The 16856-nt window shown below is 37.9% G+C and overlaps 2 protein-coding genes and 1 pseudogene across 6 annotated transcripts in view; 1 reads left to right on the top strand and 2 right to left on the bottom strand.

The window, feature by feature from the left end:
- Nucleotides 1-659: 659 nt before the first annotated feature.
- On the bottom strand, nucleotides 660-6046 carry LOC125248902 (annotated as a pseudogene).
- Nucleotides 6047-6084: 38 nt separating this feature from the next.
- On the top strand, nucleotides 6085-12190 carry hspa13 (heat shock protein 70 family, member 13). Its single transcript, XM_048161064.1, has 5 exons — nucleotides 6085-6337; nucleotides 6952-7292; nucleotides 7370-7583; nucleotides 7819-7986; nucleotides 10876-12190. The coding sequence occupies exons 1-5, from the start codon at nucleotides 6313-6315 to the stop codon at nucleotides 11442-11444; spliced, it is 1317 nt and encodes a 438-aa protein (XP_048017021.1). The 5' UTR covers nucleotides 6085-6312; the 3' UTR covers nucleotides 11445-12190.
- A 1049-nt stretch (nucleotides 12191-13239) lies between these two features.
- The window catches only part of gdpd5b (glycerophosphodiester phosphodiesterase domain containing 5b), a 65588-nt gene continuing 61971 nt past the window's right edge, over nucleotides 13240-16856 (bottom strand). For 3 of the 5 annotated variants that reach the window (XM_048159859.1, XM_048159858.1, XM_048159860.1), the window contains one exon: nucleotides 13240-14430. In XM_048159859.1, coding sequence (XP_048015816.1) covers nucleotides 14363-14430 — 68 coding nt within the window. In that variant the 3' untranslated portion in view covers nucleotides 13240-14362. Of the gene's footprint in view, nucleotides 14431-15046; nucleotides 15297-16856 lie in introns of all 5 variants that reach the window. The other 2 variants (XR_007180261.1, XR_007180262.1) reach the window with 1 other exon arrangement.

The following is a 16856-nucleotide window of genomic DNA, read 5'->3' as shown; positions in this document are numbered from 1 at the left end:
TCAAAGTAACATCCACATGGATGGCAGGACCCAAGGTTTCCCAGCAGAACATTGCCCAAAGCATCACACTGCCTCCGCCGGCTTGCCTTCTTCCCATAGTGCATCCTGGTGCCATGTGTTCCCCAGGTAAGCAACGCACACGAACATGGCCATCCACGTGATGTAAAAGAAAACGTATTTCATCAGACCAGGTCACCTGTTGACTTTATATATATATATATATAAAGAGACAGAATAGAAATAGAAAAAGTAAGTATTAAGATTAATGGGTCAAGTGTTGACGAAAGATACACCAATCAGGCATAACAATCAAATCAACATGTTAGCAACAGTTTGCAAGTGTCATGTCAAGTATTTATGTTTATATATATATATATATACTTGACATGACACTTGCAAACTGTTGCTAACATGTTGATTTGATTGCTTCTATTGTTCTCATTTGTAAGTCACTTTGAATAAAAGTAAAGCAAAATTTATTTTACTCTAGTTTTTTTATTTAATTAATTTTATTCTCATCTCACACATTGTAGATCTGAATTCTGCAACGGGACATTTTCTATCATGTAATGTATTTCTATATCTAAAATACATATGTAAGATATCTCACCTTACAACAAATGTGAAAGCAAAATGGCAAAAAAAAAAAAAAAACTTAAGTCTACAGGACAGCCATATTATCTTTGCAAATCTGTTATTTAGTTCAATCAGTCTTTCTTTTTAATTTATAATTAGCATCAAAAATGGTTGCACAACTGCCCCTTAGGTGGTGATGTGCACTAAGAATGTAAATTGCCATTAAACAAAAGAAGTATGCTTCTTCTTATCATCTTTTCATGGTGACTCCTGGATTCTTTGCTCTGACAGTTTTTTTAGAACATGTTTTATATATCCTTAAAACAGATTTCTGCTGTAATTTCACTGACTTCCAGAGGTCCCTAGTTGAAAAACCTGGCTGTACATGGATCTTAACGGCATTCTTGCAACTGTATCATCTCTTAGCAGCATTATTAGAATGTATTGTAAATCTCAGTCTCAGTAGCTGTGCCCCAAATGCAACTACAAACAACTACAAATCAAGAACAAAAATACAATAAGCTCAGTGTGTGTTTTCTGTGTTTTCAGTTTGTTTGGGTTTAATAAAACAAAGGCTAATCAGGAAACTAATTTGCCAAGAAAAAGCAATAAACACCAAATAAAAACATTTGGTCAACATTCAAACATATTTATCGCATGACACTTCATTGGGATGAATACTCCATCTCCGACAGATCACCTGAGAGAAATATTGAAATTGAGGGAAATTACCTTTCTGCCAACTGATACTTTTGAATCACATAATAAAAACAAAGAAAAATGGCACATAAAATCTTACTTGTTTGGTAGTAATCATACACTTTAATCACAGCATGGCTTGAGATTGTTCACTGGAAGAATCTGTTTTAATTGTAACTGGTGATTGACTGGAATATTTTTTGGAACCTGCAGGAAGATAAACATAAATCATGGAAATTATTGAAGATTTTAGATAAAATGTGTATGAATCACTGTAGGTGAATGTTGCTGTTCTCCCATCTCTTTCAAATACATGATGACATGATCATCTTTAGAATCGACCTGTTCAACAAGTGATGCACTTGAAGTGCTTTGAGTTTCAAGCTGTGGAAAAAGTTTTTTTTTTTTTTTTTTTTTTAGAAACAAATGTCACATGGCCAACAGAGGGAGCTATTTTCTGTAAGCTATCATGCTGTTCATCAAGAAGTGAGCAGGACAATATTGGCCATAGCTGCACCATCTTACAGTAGATTCACAGTGACAGTACAGTAAATATAATAACGAATCACTTCACATAGTCAAACGCACCATTGACGTATCAGCTGTGAATCCTGACAAGAGTTTAATATCCACAATGACCATGTTAGTTCTTAGCTGTGGACCATCATATCTGAGAAAAAAAAAATAATATGAACAACCACAGAGTTCATGTTGAATGAACTAAAGCCATAAATAAAAATCATGTCTTATAGCATAAAGTTATGTTCTTACTTTACAGTGAAATTTAACAATAGGTACTGTCCAGAGGTTTTCTTGCAATCTCCCTCAATCTTAGCATCAATGCTCAATGTTTTAGCTTGAGTAGGAATGGGAATGTTGTAGATCTGAGCCATCTGAGAGAGTCAACACAAACAAAAATAGATTAACCACAAAATGCCAAGAGAGCAAAGAGAGAAAGTGAGTGTGAGTAAATGAAGCTGAACACACTACAAACCTGCACAGACACACAGGTCGAGCCCTTCACTTCAATGCTGTATTTGGCTGGAACACTCTGCAGCTGCTTCTCCTGGTACAGTAACTTGTTGTCCTGATTGACATCAAAGTGGTGAGTGTCTCCTGCTGACTGTACAGTCACTGTGCTGGAGCCGTCAGAGTTGAACACTTTGATGGCGTACAAAGACAGAGCCTGAAGAGCCACCACTGTGTCCTGGGAAATAAATGTGTTCAGTAATGTCACTTTTACTCATTCACACCAGCACATTCAGCAATAGTGTGTTTTACTGGAGTAGTTTGAGTAACCTGTGTGGAGGAGAATCCTCCATAGGCATTCTGCTGCTTCACAAGCCAGCTGACAATCCTGTTAGCATAGCCCAGATCAGCTGTAGTGACTGTATCTGCAGTGAGAACAGCTAGCAGCACATATGAGCTGATCTCCACTGCCAGAGAATCAGAGTCATCAGCAGATGCAGACTGAGACCAGTGAAGAAGAGACCCTTATTGATAAAAGACACATGTGTAACTCAACGGGCATGACAAAAAACAATAGTACAGTCGTAAAAGACAACAGAAAGTCGTCAGAAACAAACCTCTTACTGTCTGAAATAGCAACATCCTCCAGTTTCTTGAAAAGCTGCTGTCGAGTGTCTGTGTCTCTATAGCCAGACTGAAAGTGTAGGTGAGCAGAGCAGTGGTGTAAATGTTTTTGACATCCTCAATGACAGACCTCAAGCATGACAAACCTTTACTGACGACAGGATCCTGTGACAAAATAAATAGAGAAACAGACGCTGTGAGTGTCATTTTTCTATGAGTTTATATTGTGTTTCCTGTAGATGAACTTACTGTGACTGGAGTTTCCAGTTCAAGCAACGATGCAGTAATGTAGGCTGGCATGGTCACATTATCATTCACTCCACCCTGGAAAATATATTAGAGAACATAATGTAAAAATCTTTTGTTTTAGGTAGAGGCATTGTTGCTGTGTTAAAGGAACACTCCACTTTTTTTGAAAATAGGCTAATTTTCCAACTCCCCTAGAGTTAAACAGTTGAGTTTTACCATTTTCGGATCCATTCAGCCGATTTTCGGGTACCACTTTTAGCATAGCTTAGCATAGTTCATTGAATCTGATTAGACCATTAGCATCTCGCTCAAAAATGACCAAAGAGTTTTGATATTTTTCCTATTTAAAACTTGACTCTTCTGTAGTTACATCATGTACTAAGACCGACGGAAAATGAAAAGTTGCGATTTTCTAGGCTGATATGGCTAGGAACTATACTCTCATTCCGGCGTAATAATCAAGGAACTTTGCTGCTGTACCATGGGTGCAGCAGGCGCAATGATATTACGCAGCGCCTCTCACAAATGACTCCATGGTTGCAAGCAGAGGTGGGAAGTCCAGGGGTCAGAGAGTAAAAGTCCTGCCATATTTTCATTCCACCCACTGAAGCATTAATGAGATAAATAATTGAGTGATGATTGACCATTATTGAAGACACCTGATGATAACAAGCAGAATCACCAAAGGAGAAAATCACTATTTTTAAGTTACCATCATCGAGGTCAGGGTTTGTTTTAGTTGAGCTCTTGACCCTTAACTTTGTAATATTAGATTTATTTTGGGCAGTTTTAACTGCATTAAAACCAACCAGACAATCAAAGTTAAAAGATGATCAGGTGGTGTTGTTATGTTTTCACATCATCATTATTTGATCTGAATCACTGAACTCATTTAGAGCCCAATCTTAGTTAGATTTACATTATTGATTACAACAGCACTGTAATTCTACAGATGTTCAAATGATATCTGCATATGTTGGTCCTGTTCTGTTTACCCTAGGGGGTTTATTGCTGCTCTCCCTGCTCTTATCCATGCTAAGCTGCATGGATGTGCAGGGAGTTCTTGCCCAGAACAGAACCATTCCGCCAATACAAACTCTATGCATTACAAGCGGCAACCTCCCCCAGTCTCTCGTGAAGCGAATACGGAAGTGACTTAAACTGCGATTCATCGACTGGCCGCTAGGGACAGGCTCCAAAAGAGAGCAGAATCTCATAGAGTCCCATGTTAAATTGGCCAAGTTTATAGCAGAAAAAAACATGTTTACAAGTTGGTTCAAATTGTGGTTTTGGTCTATACTGCTAATTTTGCCATTCATGACAACTGTGAGGTGGGTGAATTTTTTTCTAACTCATTCTTTTAAATTATATTAAGCCTTAAAGTTCTGCATAATTAAGGGCGTGGTCACTTGAGTGACAGGTAGATGCCGCTGCTGTCTGTGAGCCGTCACTTTACCTCAGCTAATTCCAGCCGCTGAATTTGGCATCTCTGCCGTATTTGTGCTCGATTATTTTATACAATTATAAAATATGGCTTGCTGATGTGTGTCTGTGTAGATGTGCTCGCATGCGGAAGAAACAGAACACACGTTGTTGGATCACGTGGCATTGGCTAAAAGTTTTGTTTGTGAGATTTACTACAATGACAATACCAGGAGGATATACAACTCTTGACAGCACTGCTTGGATATTATAACTAAAGCTGCTGCACTATTTTGAAAAAATATACTTTGGACACGGGCTCATTTGTTTGTTAGATACGATCGTATACAGTTTTACAACATAAACGCTGCTCAGATTGCTTTATTTCTTGAAGAACGATGACAGAGAGCAGATCATTCAGAAGAAATGTTATGCAAACAATGGATAATATATCAATATTTCATGGACAAAAAGTACTGTTTTTTGTTTTGCAATGGACATTTATATTTTACCCAAGTGCCACAGATTGGATTCATCTCGCGATAAAGGTATGAAGTCCCATTTTGATTTTCCATGTTGTTATTTGCACACCCAACACAAATTACTGGTGTTGGAGCATCTATATCTTAAAAAAAACACCATAGATTGACAGTAAACCTTTAGAACTTTCTGATGATAAAACTTATCTTCATTAATAATTTAGATAGTATCTAGATAGATAGCTCCTTTGCTTGCTAACATGGTCACGTCGAGCTAACCAGTCATATCAGCTAAAACCACCTCCCCGCCTCTTTGCCCATTTTCAATTATCCGGGAGTGACGTACGGTGACGCGCAGCTAAGATGGCCGCGGCCTCATATAGGCCGCTTTGGACTGTTGCTGCGATACGTCAACGAGTCCGCCATATTGTGCGGGGCAAGACTGCGCTGTTAACAAACACAAGTAAACGGACAAGCTGCGGTTTTTCTGGATAAAAACAAAAATAACGTTTACATTTATCAACCAATTTCAGTGGTTTATAATGTACGTGGTGTACAAAAAGAACTTTACTTAATATCTCTATAGTTAGACATATAAAATATTTATTTGGAGTATCTATCGGTATCATTTTAGTGCTATAAAAATACAGAAAGCAGACTGTGTGATTTGTATTTCTAAGTTGTGTACATTGTAGACCTGGCAACCCTCCACTCCAAAGCCCCACCCCTTTCATTGCACTCCGAAGTGCGCAGCCCCTGAATTGGGACACAGCTCAGGTGCGTTCACCCCATATCGTAATTACTGTAACTACGAGATTCTGGCTCGTAAAAAGCGTTCAAGTCCTCGTAGAGCTCGTAATTACAGCTTGTTTGTAAGCTGGGAGTTTTCTGAAAGCTCCCAGATGTACCACGTGGCCGCTGTACCACCTGACCTCTGTAGATTCATTTAGGCATTGATGGTGGTGCCATGGAAAGGACGTGAACAGCTCCGAATCATGCTCCGAATACAACATCACGTGTTATCATTTCAAGATTCCGGTAAATACGAGGTGGCGTGAACGTATGAAATTGTGCAAAAGTCTTCCTCTTGCGTTTTAAAATGCATTTTGGGAAATGTAGTCAACAGCATGCATAATTCCCCTCACGTTGGAACAACGAGGCTGATGAAAAGAACTACAACCCCCATAAGGCCAACAGCTCGTATAGGGTTGACGTGTATATGTTCGTACTGTCGGCGCAGATACTGAATGAACATCTCTTGTACAGTTATCCGTAAACAGACTGTGCTGGAGACATGGCTGGAGAAATGTCAATAATAGGTGAGTGTTTTGAACTAATGTACCCGACAAGATATATGTCAAATTTAACAGAATAACCCTTCCTGTAGCCGTTAGCTAGAAACAGAACTGACGCATCTGGCAAGTCCCAAATGTACGTATAGTCTCAAATATGATTGTACGTGGATAACTAGATTGATTTTAACCCAATCGGACAGATAGTTATCTTTTCTACCTTGTGACAAAGCAGTCAGCATCAAATACCAGCGGATTATTTTTACAAGCATTTTAAAGACTTTCGTTCTTTATACTACAGAATGTGACCGCGACTGTCTCAACCTAGTTAGCTAAAGACAGCATTGTTGGACATCAACTTATATGGGATATTGTTTAGATAGGCACTGTACCAAAAGACACTGGTCTTTGCCATGTTTTTATCCCTACATACCATGTTTTTGGACATATATCATGTTATCCTTTGAAATGCTTATGAACAGAATAAACATATGGTAACCATTAGGTTCTGTGGTATATATCAAAAATCTTGCTATTGCCATTTGATACTGTACCACTGTAAAGAGAGCTAATTGCCTGATTTTACCATTCTTTTCTTTTTTTACCAGTCATATAAATATATATTTTTCATGTCCCTACAGGTTCTGTCATCCTGGCTTTATTCCTAGCAGGATATCTGGGACAGCAGTACCTGCCTCCTCCGAAGCCCAGGGTCATCGGGTTAGATCTTGGGACCACATTCTGCTCTGTGGGAGTGTTTCACCCTGGCACAGGCGAGATTGAGGTTATTGAAGATGACAAAGGTCGCAAAAGCATCCCGAGTGTGGTGTCGTTCACCCCTACCGGCGTCTTTTCTGGACACGAGGGCCAGGAATTGTCTGACATAAATCCTCAAAACACAATCTACGACGGCAAGAGATTTATAGGGAAGATTTTTGACAAAGAGAGTTTAGAGAGAGAGGGTGCACGATACCCGTTTAAGGTACACATTTCATATGTTTCATATGTTCTGTCATTACTCTTGAAGTATCTCTGACATTATTTTTTACTATTTTACAGGTGATATTCAACAATGGGAGTGCAGAATTCCTAGTCTCTACAAACGGCACCTTCACAGTTACTCCTGAATTCATCGGATCCCGTCTTCTCCTCAAAATGAGAAAGATGGCGGAGAAGCAACTGGGAGTTCCTATTAGTAAAGCCGTCATATCAGTACCGGCAGAGTTTGATGAGAGGCAAAGAAACTACACCATAAGAGCTGCTAATCTAGCTGGTCAGTTTACTTCTCACTTCTTTATTTAGTGTTTTTAATGTATTTCTATGCTATTGACAATGGATCTTTTTTACACACAAAATTTTGCTGAAATTCCACTAATGTGACCTCACCTTTTGTCAGTGAAAACTTAGGTCTTGCTATTAATATCTTTATAAGTAGCCTGTTGATAATGTTCTGGTTAAAATATGTAATAGTTGAATGATCAATCACTTTGTATCTCCTCTTTATCCAGGGCTGGACATTCTGCGGGTGATCAACGAGCCCACGGCGGCGGCAATGGCTTATGGACTTCATAAGGCAGAAGTGTTTAATGTGCTGGTGGTGGATCTGGGAGGAGGAACACTAGATGTGTCACTTCTCAATAAGCAGGGTGGCATGTTCCTCACCAGAGCAATGGCAGGTAAGCATCTGTCAATACAGAGATTTTTACTATGGTAGATATATATAGACGGGTTTCCTGTATACAAACAATACTGGATGCGTGCGCATTCAGGGGGCAAAACTGCTAAGGAGTCTTATGCCGGAAAAACTGTGGCTTAATGTACTAAGGCAGTAATATTAACAGACCAAACTCAGTAAACATCTTACTAATAAACCATACTATGTACAGAAAAGCAGTTGAGCGCAGAATATGAACGCAATTCGTTTGATTACGCGTTAAGCGTTTTCCTCCCATAGAAAACGGGGCTTACGATAGGCTTAAAGAAAAAGCTTATCGTTGCTTAATGTGGCCTACTAATATTAAAAGATAGTGATATTAAAAGATCAAGTTCTGCACAAACCAATGTTTCTGTATAGTATGCTTTATTAGTATATTGTTTACTAAGTTTGGTCTTTTAATGTCACTGTCTTAGTATTAAGCCACATTAAGCGTTTTCTTTATGGGAGGAAAATTCTTAAAGGGTTAGTTCACCCAAAAATGAAAATTCTGTCATTAATTACTCACCCTCATGTTGTTCCACACCCGTAAGACCTTCGTTAATCTTCAGAACACAAATTAAGATATTCAGTTGAAATCCGATGGCTCCGTGAGGCCTTCATAGGGAGCAATGGACACTTCCTCTCTCAAGATCCATAAAGGTACTAAAACATATTTAAATCGGTTCATGTGAGTACAGTGGTTCAATATTAATATTATAAAGCGACAAGAATATTTTTGGAGTGCCAAAAAAACAAAATAACGACTTATTTAGTGATGGCCGATTTCAAAACACTGCTTTATGAAGCTTCGGAGCATAATGAATCAGTGTGTCGAATCATGATTCAGATCGCGTGTCAAGCTGCCAATGGCTGAAATCGCGTGACTTTGGCGCTCCAAACAGCTGATTCGACACACTGATTCATTTGAGCTCTGATGCTTCCTGAAGCAGTGTTTTGAAATACAGTACTTAGAGGTGCATGCAGTTCTTGGCATGTAACGTTATGCAGAACTCGAAATAACACCTGTAGAAGATTGTAATGTTAATCAACCATTGTAATTTATGTAGATTTCGCATTGTTTGTAAATTCTTGTTGACTCAATAATAAACTGCCATTTCAGAGTTGGATTGTTTGTTTCATTTGCATATTAATATAACATTATGTAAATCGTTAGCTGACTAGTAGGCTAAGTTATAATGTTAGTCATCAGGTCTCGAATGTAATTGTCCTACTAAGTTTGCTAATCATAACCTGATATACCCTATGAACTTACCTGGTTTTGTTGATTGTTGAGCCTTTCTATCCTAAAATTAAATTACTGTAAACATACTGTACAAGATGAGACTTGTGACAGCTAGCTAGGTGTGTGGCAGTAAGGAAATGGATAGCATCAATTACTTTAGAAGCCTAGGTAGTGTGGACTCCGCCGATTATATTAAGAAATTAACTCTCAGTAATGGTGAGACAATTCCTTTAGCCCCCTAGTTGCGCACATATCTCTGTGATGACATTGTACGGAAACCCGTCTATACTTGTGTGGCTATTAATGAGCAGGATTGCTTGGCGTATCGCGAACAGACTGAGGGGGGCCCCACTTCTTCTAACTCGCACTGGGCCCGGCACCATGCTTGGGATGGCCCTAGCTGCCAAGCAATTTTTCAAATTTTCACATTAATATCGAATTCAGCTGATGTCTATTAAAAATGGCATTGAGATTGGCTGATCAATCAAAATATTTTATATTAGCTTATTTTGAGTCTTTTGTTTTAATACCACACTTGTTCATAGGGCTGGGCGATATATCGCATGCGATTCTCACGCGCATTTCGTCGGTAAAGCCGGTTCCCTGATTACCGGTAAATCTCCATCACCTGCTTTCAAATGAAGCGCCATTTAACAGACAGAGCCGTAGTTCACTGATAAGCCACGCAATATCATGTTCATATCGCAGATGAATCGCCTTCGATAATGAACGCGATATTTGCGTTCTGCAAATAGTCTGTTCCCCCTATGTTTCCTATGGACTGTCTAACCCTACCAGTAACCTAAGGAGAAACATAGGGGGAACAGAGAGAACTTCGACATTAGAACTGTCCAACAAAAACATGAAACTGGTAAAGAGCAATAATAAGTGCGTTGTGTTGTTTAATTTTTTTGCTCTTTGCATCGCCAAACAACACTATGCTACTAGCGTATCTACAGAAGCGGAAGCCAGTGAGCGTGAGGATTCTCTCTGACATTTAGTGAAATACCGCTTGTCACGTAATTACTTCATGGCCAAATGCATTGATTGAGGGGAGCGAGCCATAATACCATGCATAAGTAAAACACTTCATATAGAAAACTGTTCTTTCAATAAAAAACCTATAGAAAATCCTGTGTGGGTGTACGGAAGTAAATGTCATGCAGCTTTAATTTTGTATTTAATTGTATTTAATGTCAGAATTAAAATGTCATGGAAATTTCTAGTCAATCTTTTTTTTTTTTTTTTTTTTTTTTTTTTCTAGTTAAGCTTCGTTCTACAGTTGCCTTGCCTAGTTATTTTGTTTCAAGTGTGTTATTCTAAAAAGGTTTTTATTTCAATACTTTTCCAGTCATCACAAATGATTTATGGAAAATTATTGAAATTCATTGTCTAGAATGTGGAGGTAGGTAATCTGGTTATGCACTTTTTATTTAACACACGTTTTTTCCTCAGGCTCAGTGGTTTGACCTCAGTGGGTATTTAGGTTACAAGGTTTTTGTAATACACTCTCATTGAAACCTGACACTGACATTTAACTAACACACATGGAAATGGTGTCACATCAGGTGCACAACCCTCATCCTGTTTCAGCACGTGAATAACACGTGGTCTTTATTTCCATAGGTAATAACAAGCTTGGAGGGCAGGATTTCACCCAGCGTTTGTTGCAGTACTCCATGGAGCGAGTGCGGCAGCAGTACGGCGTACCCCCTACTCTTAAAGAAGACATCCACCTTCTCCGACATGCTGTAGAGGCCGCCAAACTCAACCTCACCCAGCACCCTCAAGTTCATCTCCAAGTTCCTCTTCACCTGCAGACAACAGGAGAGAATGGAGCACAAGAGGAAAAAGTCATGTTTCAGGAGAAGCTGACGCGGGAACTCTTCGAGGAGCTCAATGCGGATCTCTTCCAGAAGATCCTGGCACCTATAGAAACCGTCCTCACAGAGGGCCATCTAGAGAAAGAGGAGGTGGATGAGATTGTCCTGGTCGGAGGATCTACGAGGATCCCCCGCATTAGACAGCTCATCAGTCAGTACTTTGGGAAGGACCCAAACACCTCCGTCGACCCTGACCTGGCTGTGGTGACCGGGGTGGCCATTCAGGCGGGCATCATGGGCGGCTCTTGGCCTCTCCAGGTCAGCGCGATTGAAATTCCCAATAGGCACCTTCGCAAGACCAACTTCAGCTGATCGGACGGGAGACTTGAACTGCTACTTGGGCATTTGTCATGTGACTGTTCTGTGCCAACAAACCAAAAACTGGTTAAACGACATTTGTTTAATGTCTTTGCTTCCTTACATGCATTAGCTTTGCAATGAATGTGGGCCAAACACATTAATGGCTACTAGAGCGTTTGTTCTTAATGTCTGGAGTTGTTGGCCCAAATCATAATTTGTATGTTTCTCTTTAGAACAGATGCAGAGTATTTATTTAGATCTTCATTATATAAATAGCGTTGAGAGAATGTTTTTCTCCTGTTATCCCAAGCAAGTGCCTGCTTGGGACAATATCGGTTAGTTTATTGCCATCTGTGTGCCTAACTGGTACTAACTGTGCAATAAGTCTTTTACAACTGGTTTTGGCAGGTTTAATGATGTTGTATTCAGGAAGCAGCTGTTTGTATATAACTGAATAATCATTCCAATCTCAGCTATTTATTTATTTATTTTGCAGAGGCTAGCTATCTCATCAGCTAGCTGTTTTTGTCTACTGGAGTTTTGCTTGTGCCTTTTTATTATTTCCACATTTAAATGTGTTTGATAGACTAAGCATAGTCTGATTTTTATTTTATTTTAAAAGACTTATGTGAGTTTTTGTTTTTATAATAGCGTTAAATATTATTGTAGTAAACGGTAACTGCCTACGGTTAAATACAAATCATCTAAAATGTACCAGCGTGACCAATGTGGTATTAAAGTGTTAGTTTACCCAAAAATGACATTTCTGTCAGTAAGTACTCACCCTCATGTCGTTCCACACCCATAAGACCTTTGTTTATATTCGGAATACATAAGATATTTTTGATGAAATCCAAGAGTTTTTTTTTTTTTATCCCCCATTGAAAGCACATAAAGGTACTTAAGACACCATTAAAATAGTTCATGTGACTACAGTGGTTCAACCTTAATTTTATAAAGCGACAAGAATACTTCTTGTTTGCAAAAACAAAACAAAAATAACGACTTTATTCAGCCATTTATTTTCTACCCTGTCAGTCTCCTGCGCTGTTTATCTTCAGGCTCTACATCAGAACACCGGCTCAGTATAAAGTCGTTATTTTTGTTTAGTTTTGGACGATTTAACGATGTCTTTAGTACCTTTCCTGACCTTGGATGTGGTAATTTTGTTGCTTTCAATGGGGGTTAAAAAAAAATATATTAATTTGTGTTCCAAAGATGAACAAAGGTCTTACAGGTGTGGAACGACATGAGGGTGAGTAATGACACAAATTTCAATTTTGGGTGAACTAACCCTTTTTATAATAATGTGAATTAGAAAATTTTATATATATATATATATATATATATATATATATATATATCTATATATATAATATATATCATGCTTAAAGTTTCACATTCTCAATTTTTCGTCCATTTAAAAAAAGTGAAGTACATTTAACCATACGGACCAAAAAATATACTAAACTAGCTTTTTGTGTTTGCCTATTCTGTTTACATAATTCTAAATGTGATTATGCAAAGTGTGAACTTAGTTTAATGCACTTTACACACAGAAGTCCAGAACACAGTAAAGAAGTCAAAAGGGAGAAGAGTTATGATACATTTATAAGTCTGAGTGTTGTGAATGCATATCCAAACTTTTCCTGTAACTCTTTTCAAAATATTGAATTGTTATAATTCTATTTTTGTAAAAGTCCTGTACCATTTCATATTTGTTTTATTAAGCACAAGATCTGGTTTCTGTGTGTCATTAAAGTCCTTTAACTTTTGCTACTGTGCAAAGAAATACAAACACTGTAAAAACAATTTATTTTTATTTTTATTGACTGACCTCTGAAACATCATAAAAACATCAACCAGCACAATTGTTCAGCCCTGTCCTCTGTGTGACAGCACAACAACTGTAAACAATGTCACATCTCACATTTACAATATTAAGTCAGGGGTCAGGGCACATCTGCAACAGGAAGCCCTGTACACAGTATTAAATAGATGAAAAGCTACTTAAACAAGAGGGTTGAGGCTAAAATGACAATTTAATAGTTTAAAAAATAAAATAAAATAAAAATCACCGAACAACATTCAAACACTTTTTATTATAGGACAGCCAGTATCCAAGTAATATTGCACGGCATCGAAACTCCAAGCCAGCTTTCTTTATAAACAATTTAACTACAGCCTAAACTAAATTTTTTAACAGGCCCTCTTTTACTTTTGGTTTCTGTAATCCACCATTCCAACCTAATTAGGGGGTTTCTTAAACCACAGATATGTATGCAGAACGTGCCTAAATGTTCCATGTTATCTGGCATCATACTGACCAAGACGATAAGGCTGGGTGAATTCCTCTCAAAATGACAACTGAACTACATGCTAAATAGGTGGTATATCAAACACAGTAAATATCACTGGAAGGCTAAAGGCAGGCACTCTGTAAACACCTGTTTGTTCTTCAAAATTCACAACCGTCTGAACAGAAGGCATCATTAGACTGTTAATATCACACCAAATCAAGGTCTAGAAATAAAAAAAACTGGCATAATATATGTTATACTTCACATTGGCTGGCTATGGAAGATTAGAAAAAAATAAAATCCCCAAAAACCGACAGATAAAATCCATTATGTTATCACAGGCATGCTTGCAATACGAAGCAAGTAACAGGCATTCCAGCATCCTCAAGCGTTACGTCGGGGAAGAGGCCACAGATTTGGTAATAGTCAACAGAAAAACCGCACTTCTTACTTCTCCTTACTGTCCAGAATTTAGAACAAGCAACTTAACAGCGGAAGAAAAAAAAAAAACTGTACAAGAGTCCATCATCAACAGTAGACTAAGAGTTAAGTCAGTAGTTCAGAGGATACACCACAAGCTGGTTCAGGATGTGATGTATTTTTTTGCTCCATGACTCAATGAGCAACGCCTTAATTGGTGTAGTAGTTAAATCCATTTTCTGTATATTGTTCATCGTTGCTGACTCCGTTGCTCACCTCTGTGGAACAAGATGGAAGATGAAAGAAATACAAATATTTAGTTGAACATCCATGACGTTTGCAAGACCTCCACTTTGACGATGCAAAAGCGTTAACCGAGGATCTTCAATCACACTTGAGAAACACTGTTCCAAACCTGCCTACTTAGCTTTTTTATGAGGCATTGTAGGTGTACTTCTTTTTTTTTTACCTTATAAGAAATGTTTTTGCCTTAAAATCTTGGCAAATTCATTCAGTCTGTATTTCATATATCCTTTACAGATAGTGTAAACCCATAATGTATTGCAACAAGCACGAAATGTTTCACTCAAAATAACATTTTTAGTCAAGGTATACATTGCTCTAGTTTACATAACCTTGCCGTTGCTAGTGCCATACTGAGGAGCTACAGGAATTCCATGATGGAAAATAAAGGTTATTATTCCTTTTATTCAACAATATAAAACAGTTGTGATTTCTAATGGTTCATGTGAGGTTCAACATAATAATAAGCTTTCTTAGAAGGTATAGCTGCCTATGTAGTTTGCAGACTTGGAACAGAGCTGCAGGTGAAAAAGCAAACTGTAGATCTTCTTGAAATCCACACATGTGAATGATCATCACCCTCATACTCACCTTACGCAGGCCACAGTTACCCTGGCCAGTGATGCTACAGCCCTGCATGAGCTATCATTCAAGCTGTGGGATGTCAGCGGAGTATGGACTGATGGATGGATGAATGGATGCAGGAAGAGACAGGATGGTGGCAGGCAGTGGGAGACAGTAGGTAGAGGGGAGGGAATGAGATGGAATGGGATGAAGGAATGCGGTGACATACAGTAGTGGAAGACTCAAACCCAGGAGGTGGACAGCTACTGTGGCTGACCTTGAGACGGCAAAAAAAAAAAAACACACACACACACAGAGGCATGCAAACACTGTTGGGACACATGCACACTCAATGCTAATCCAAAAATACAATGCATGCAACGTGTATGGACATTAACCCTGTAAAGACTGACACTGAATACTATATATATATATATATATATATATATATATATATATATATATATATATATATATATATATATATATATATATATATATATAGTATGATAAAAGATATAATAGATACTCTGATACTCAATGAGAGGCCCAAACAGAGCAAAAAAATATGCTATTTGGTGCAGTTGCTGATGTTTATATATTTGAAACATAAGATTTGATTATGAATTGATTGATTTTTGATTATGAATTGATTAAATCAATGAGATCTTCATAACATCCAACTTATTTTGCAACATGGAAATAAGCAATTTTCTGTGAATGTGCAAGACTTTGAATCATTAGCCACTCTAGGGAAATAACTGAAAGAATAACAAAGTGCAAACGGTAAAACTATATATACAGCCAAAAATTATTATATATATTATTATATATTAGTGGGTGCAGGACACTATAGTTCATTTATGTAAGTGAGGATAGAAAAATAAAGTAAACTGTGACATATTATACCCAAAAATTCTTCATACAGTGGACTAACCAGTAAAACTAAAATAAAAATATTTGGGAACAAAAATTATTCAGACACTTTGACCTGACCATGTTTTGCTTAAAGGGTCAGTTCACCCAAAAATGAAAATTCTGTCATTTATTTCTCACCCTCATGCCGTTCCACACCCGTAAGACCTTCGTTAATCTTCAGAACACAAAATAAGATATTTTTGTTGAAATCCGATGGCTCAGTGAGGCCTCCATAGGGAGCAATGGACACTTCCTCTCTCAAGATCCATAAAGGTACTAAAAACATATTTAAATCAGTTCATGTGAGTACAGTGGTTCAATATTAATATTATAAAGCGACGAGAATATTTTTGGTGTGCGTCAAAAAAACAAAATAATGACTTATATAGTGATGACTGATTTCAAAACACTGCTTTATGAAGCATCGGAGCATAATGAATCAGTGTGTCGAATCATGATTCAGATCATGTGTCAAACTGCCAACGGCTGAAATCACGTGACTTTGGTGCTCCGAACAGCAGATTCGACACACTGATTCATCTGTGCTCCGAAGCTTCCTGAAGCAGTGTTTTGAAATCGGCCATCACTAAATAAGTCGTTTTTTTTGTTTTTTTTGGCGCTACAAAAATATTCTCGTCGCTTTATAATATTAATATTGAACCACTGTACTCACATGAACCGATTTAAATATGTTTTTAGTACCTTTATGGATCTTGAGAGAGGAAGTGTCATTGCTCCCTATGGAGGCCTCAAGGAGCCATCGGATTTCAACTAAAATATCTTAATTTGTGTTCTGAAGATTAACGAAGGTCTTACGGGTGTGGAATGGCATGAGGATGAGTAATAAATGACAGAATTTTCATTTTTGGGTGAACTAACCCTTTAAGTGTTTTCTGACATAATAAAGATTATTTTTTTC

The sequence above is a fragment of the Megalobrama amblycephala genome, linkage group LG16 (assembly GCF_018812025.1).
Source record: "Megalobrama amblycephala isolate DHTTF-2021 linkage group LG16, ASM1881202v1, whole genome shotgun sequence".
Lineage (NCBI taxonomy): Eukaryota > Metazoa > Chordata > Actinopteri > Cypriniformes > Xenocyprididae > Megalobrama > Megalobrama amblycephala.
The sequence above is the reverse complement of the archived record's forward strand: the minus strand, read 5'-3'. Positions and strand labels throughout refer to the sequence as shown.

What these genes read in the sequence shown, in the direction of transcription:
- hspa13 (XM_048161064.1), top strand. Translation starts at nt 6,313, where the DNA reads ATGGCTGGAGAAATGTCAATAATAG. An exon ending in TGGAGAAATGTCAATAATAG is followed by an intron (nt 6,338 to 6,951) that starts GTGAGTGTTTTG and finishes ATGTCCCTACAG; the next exon opens with GTTCTGTCATCCTGGCTTTA. An exon ending in AAGAGCTGCTAATCTAGCTG is followed by an intron (nt 7,584 to 7,818) that starts GTCAGTTTACTT and finishes CTCTTTATCCAG; the next exon opens with GGCTGGACATTCTGCGGGTG.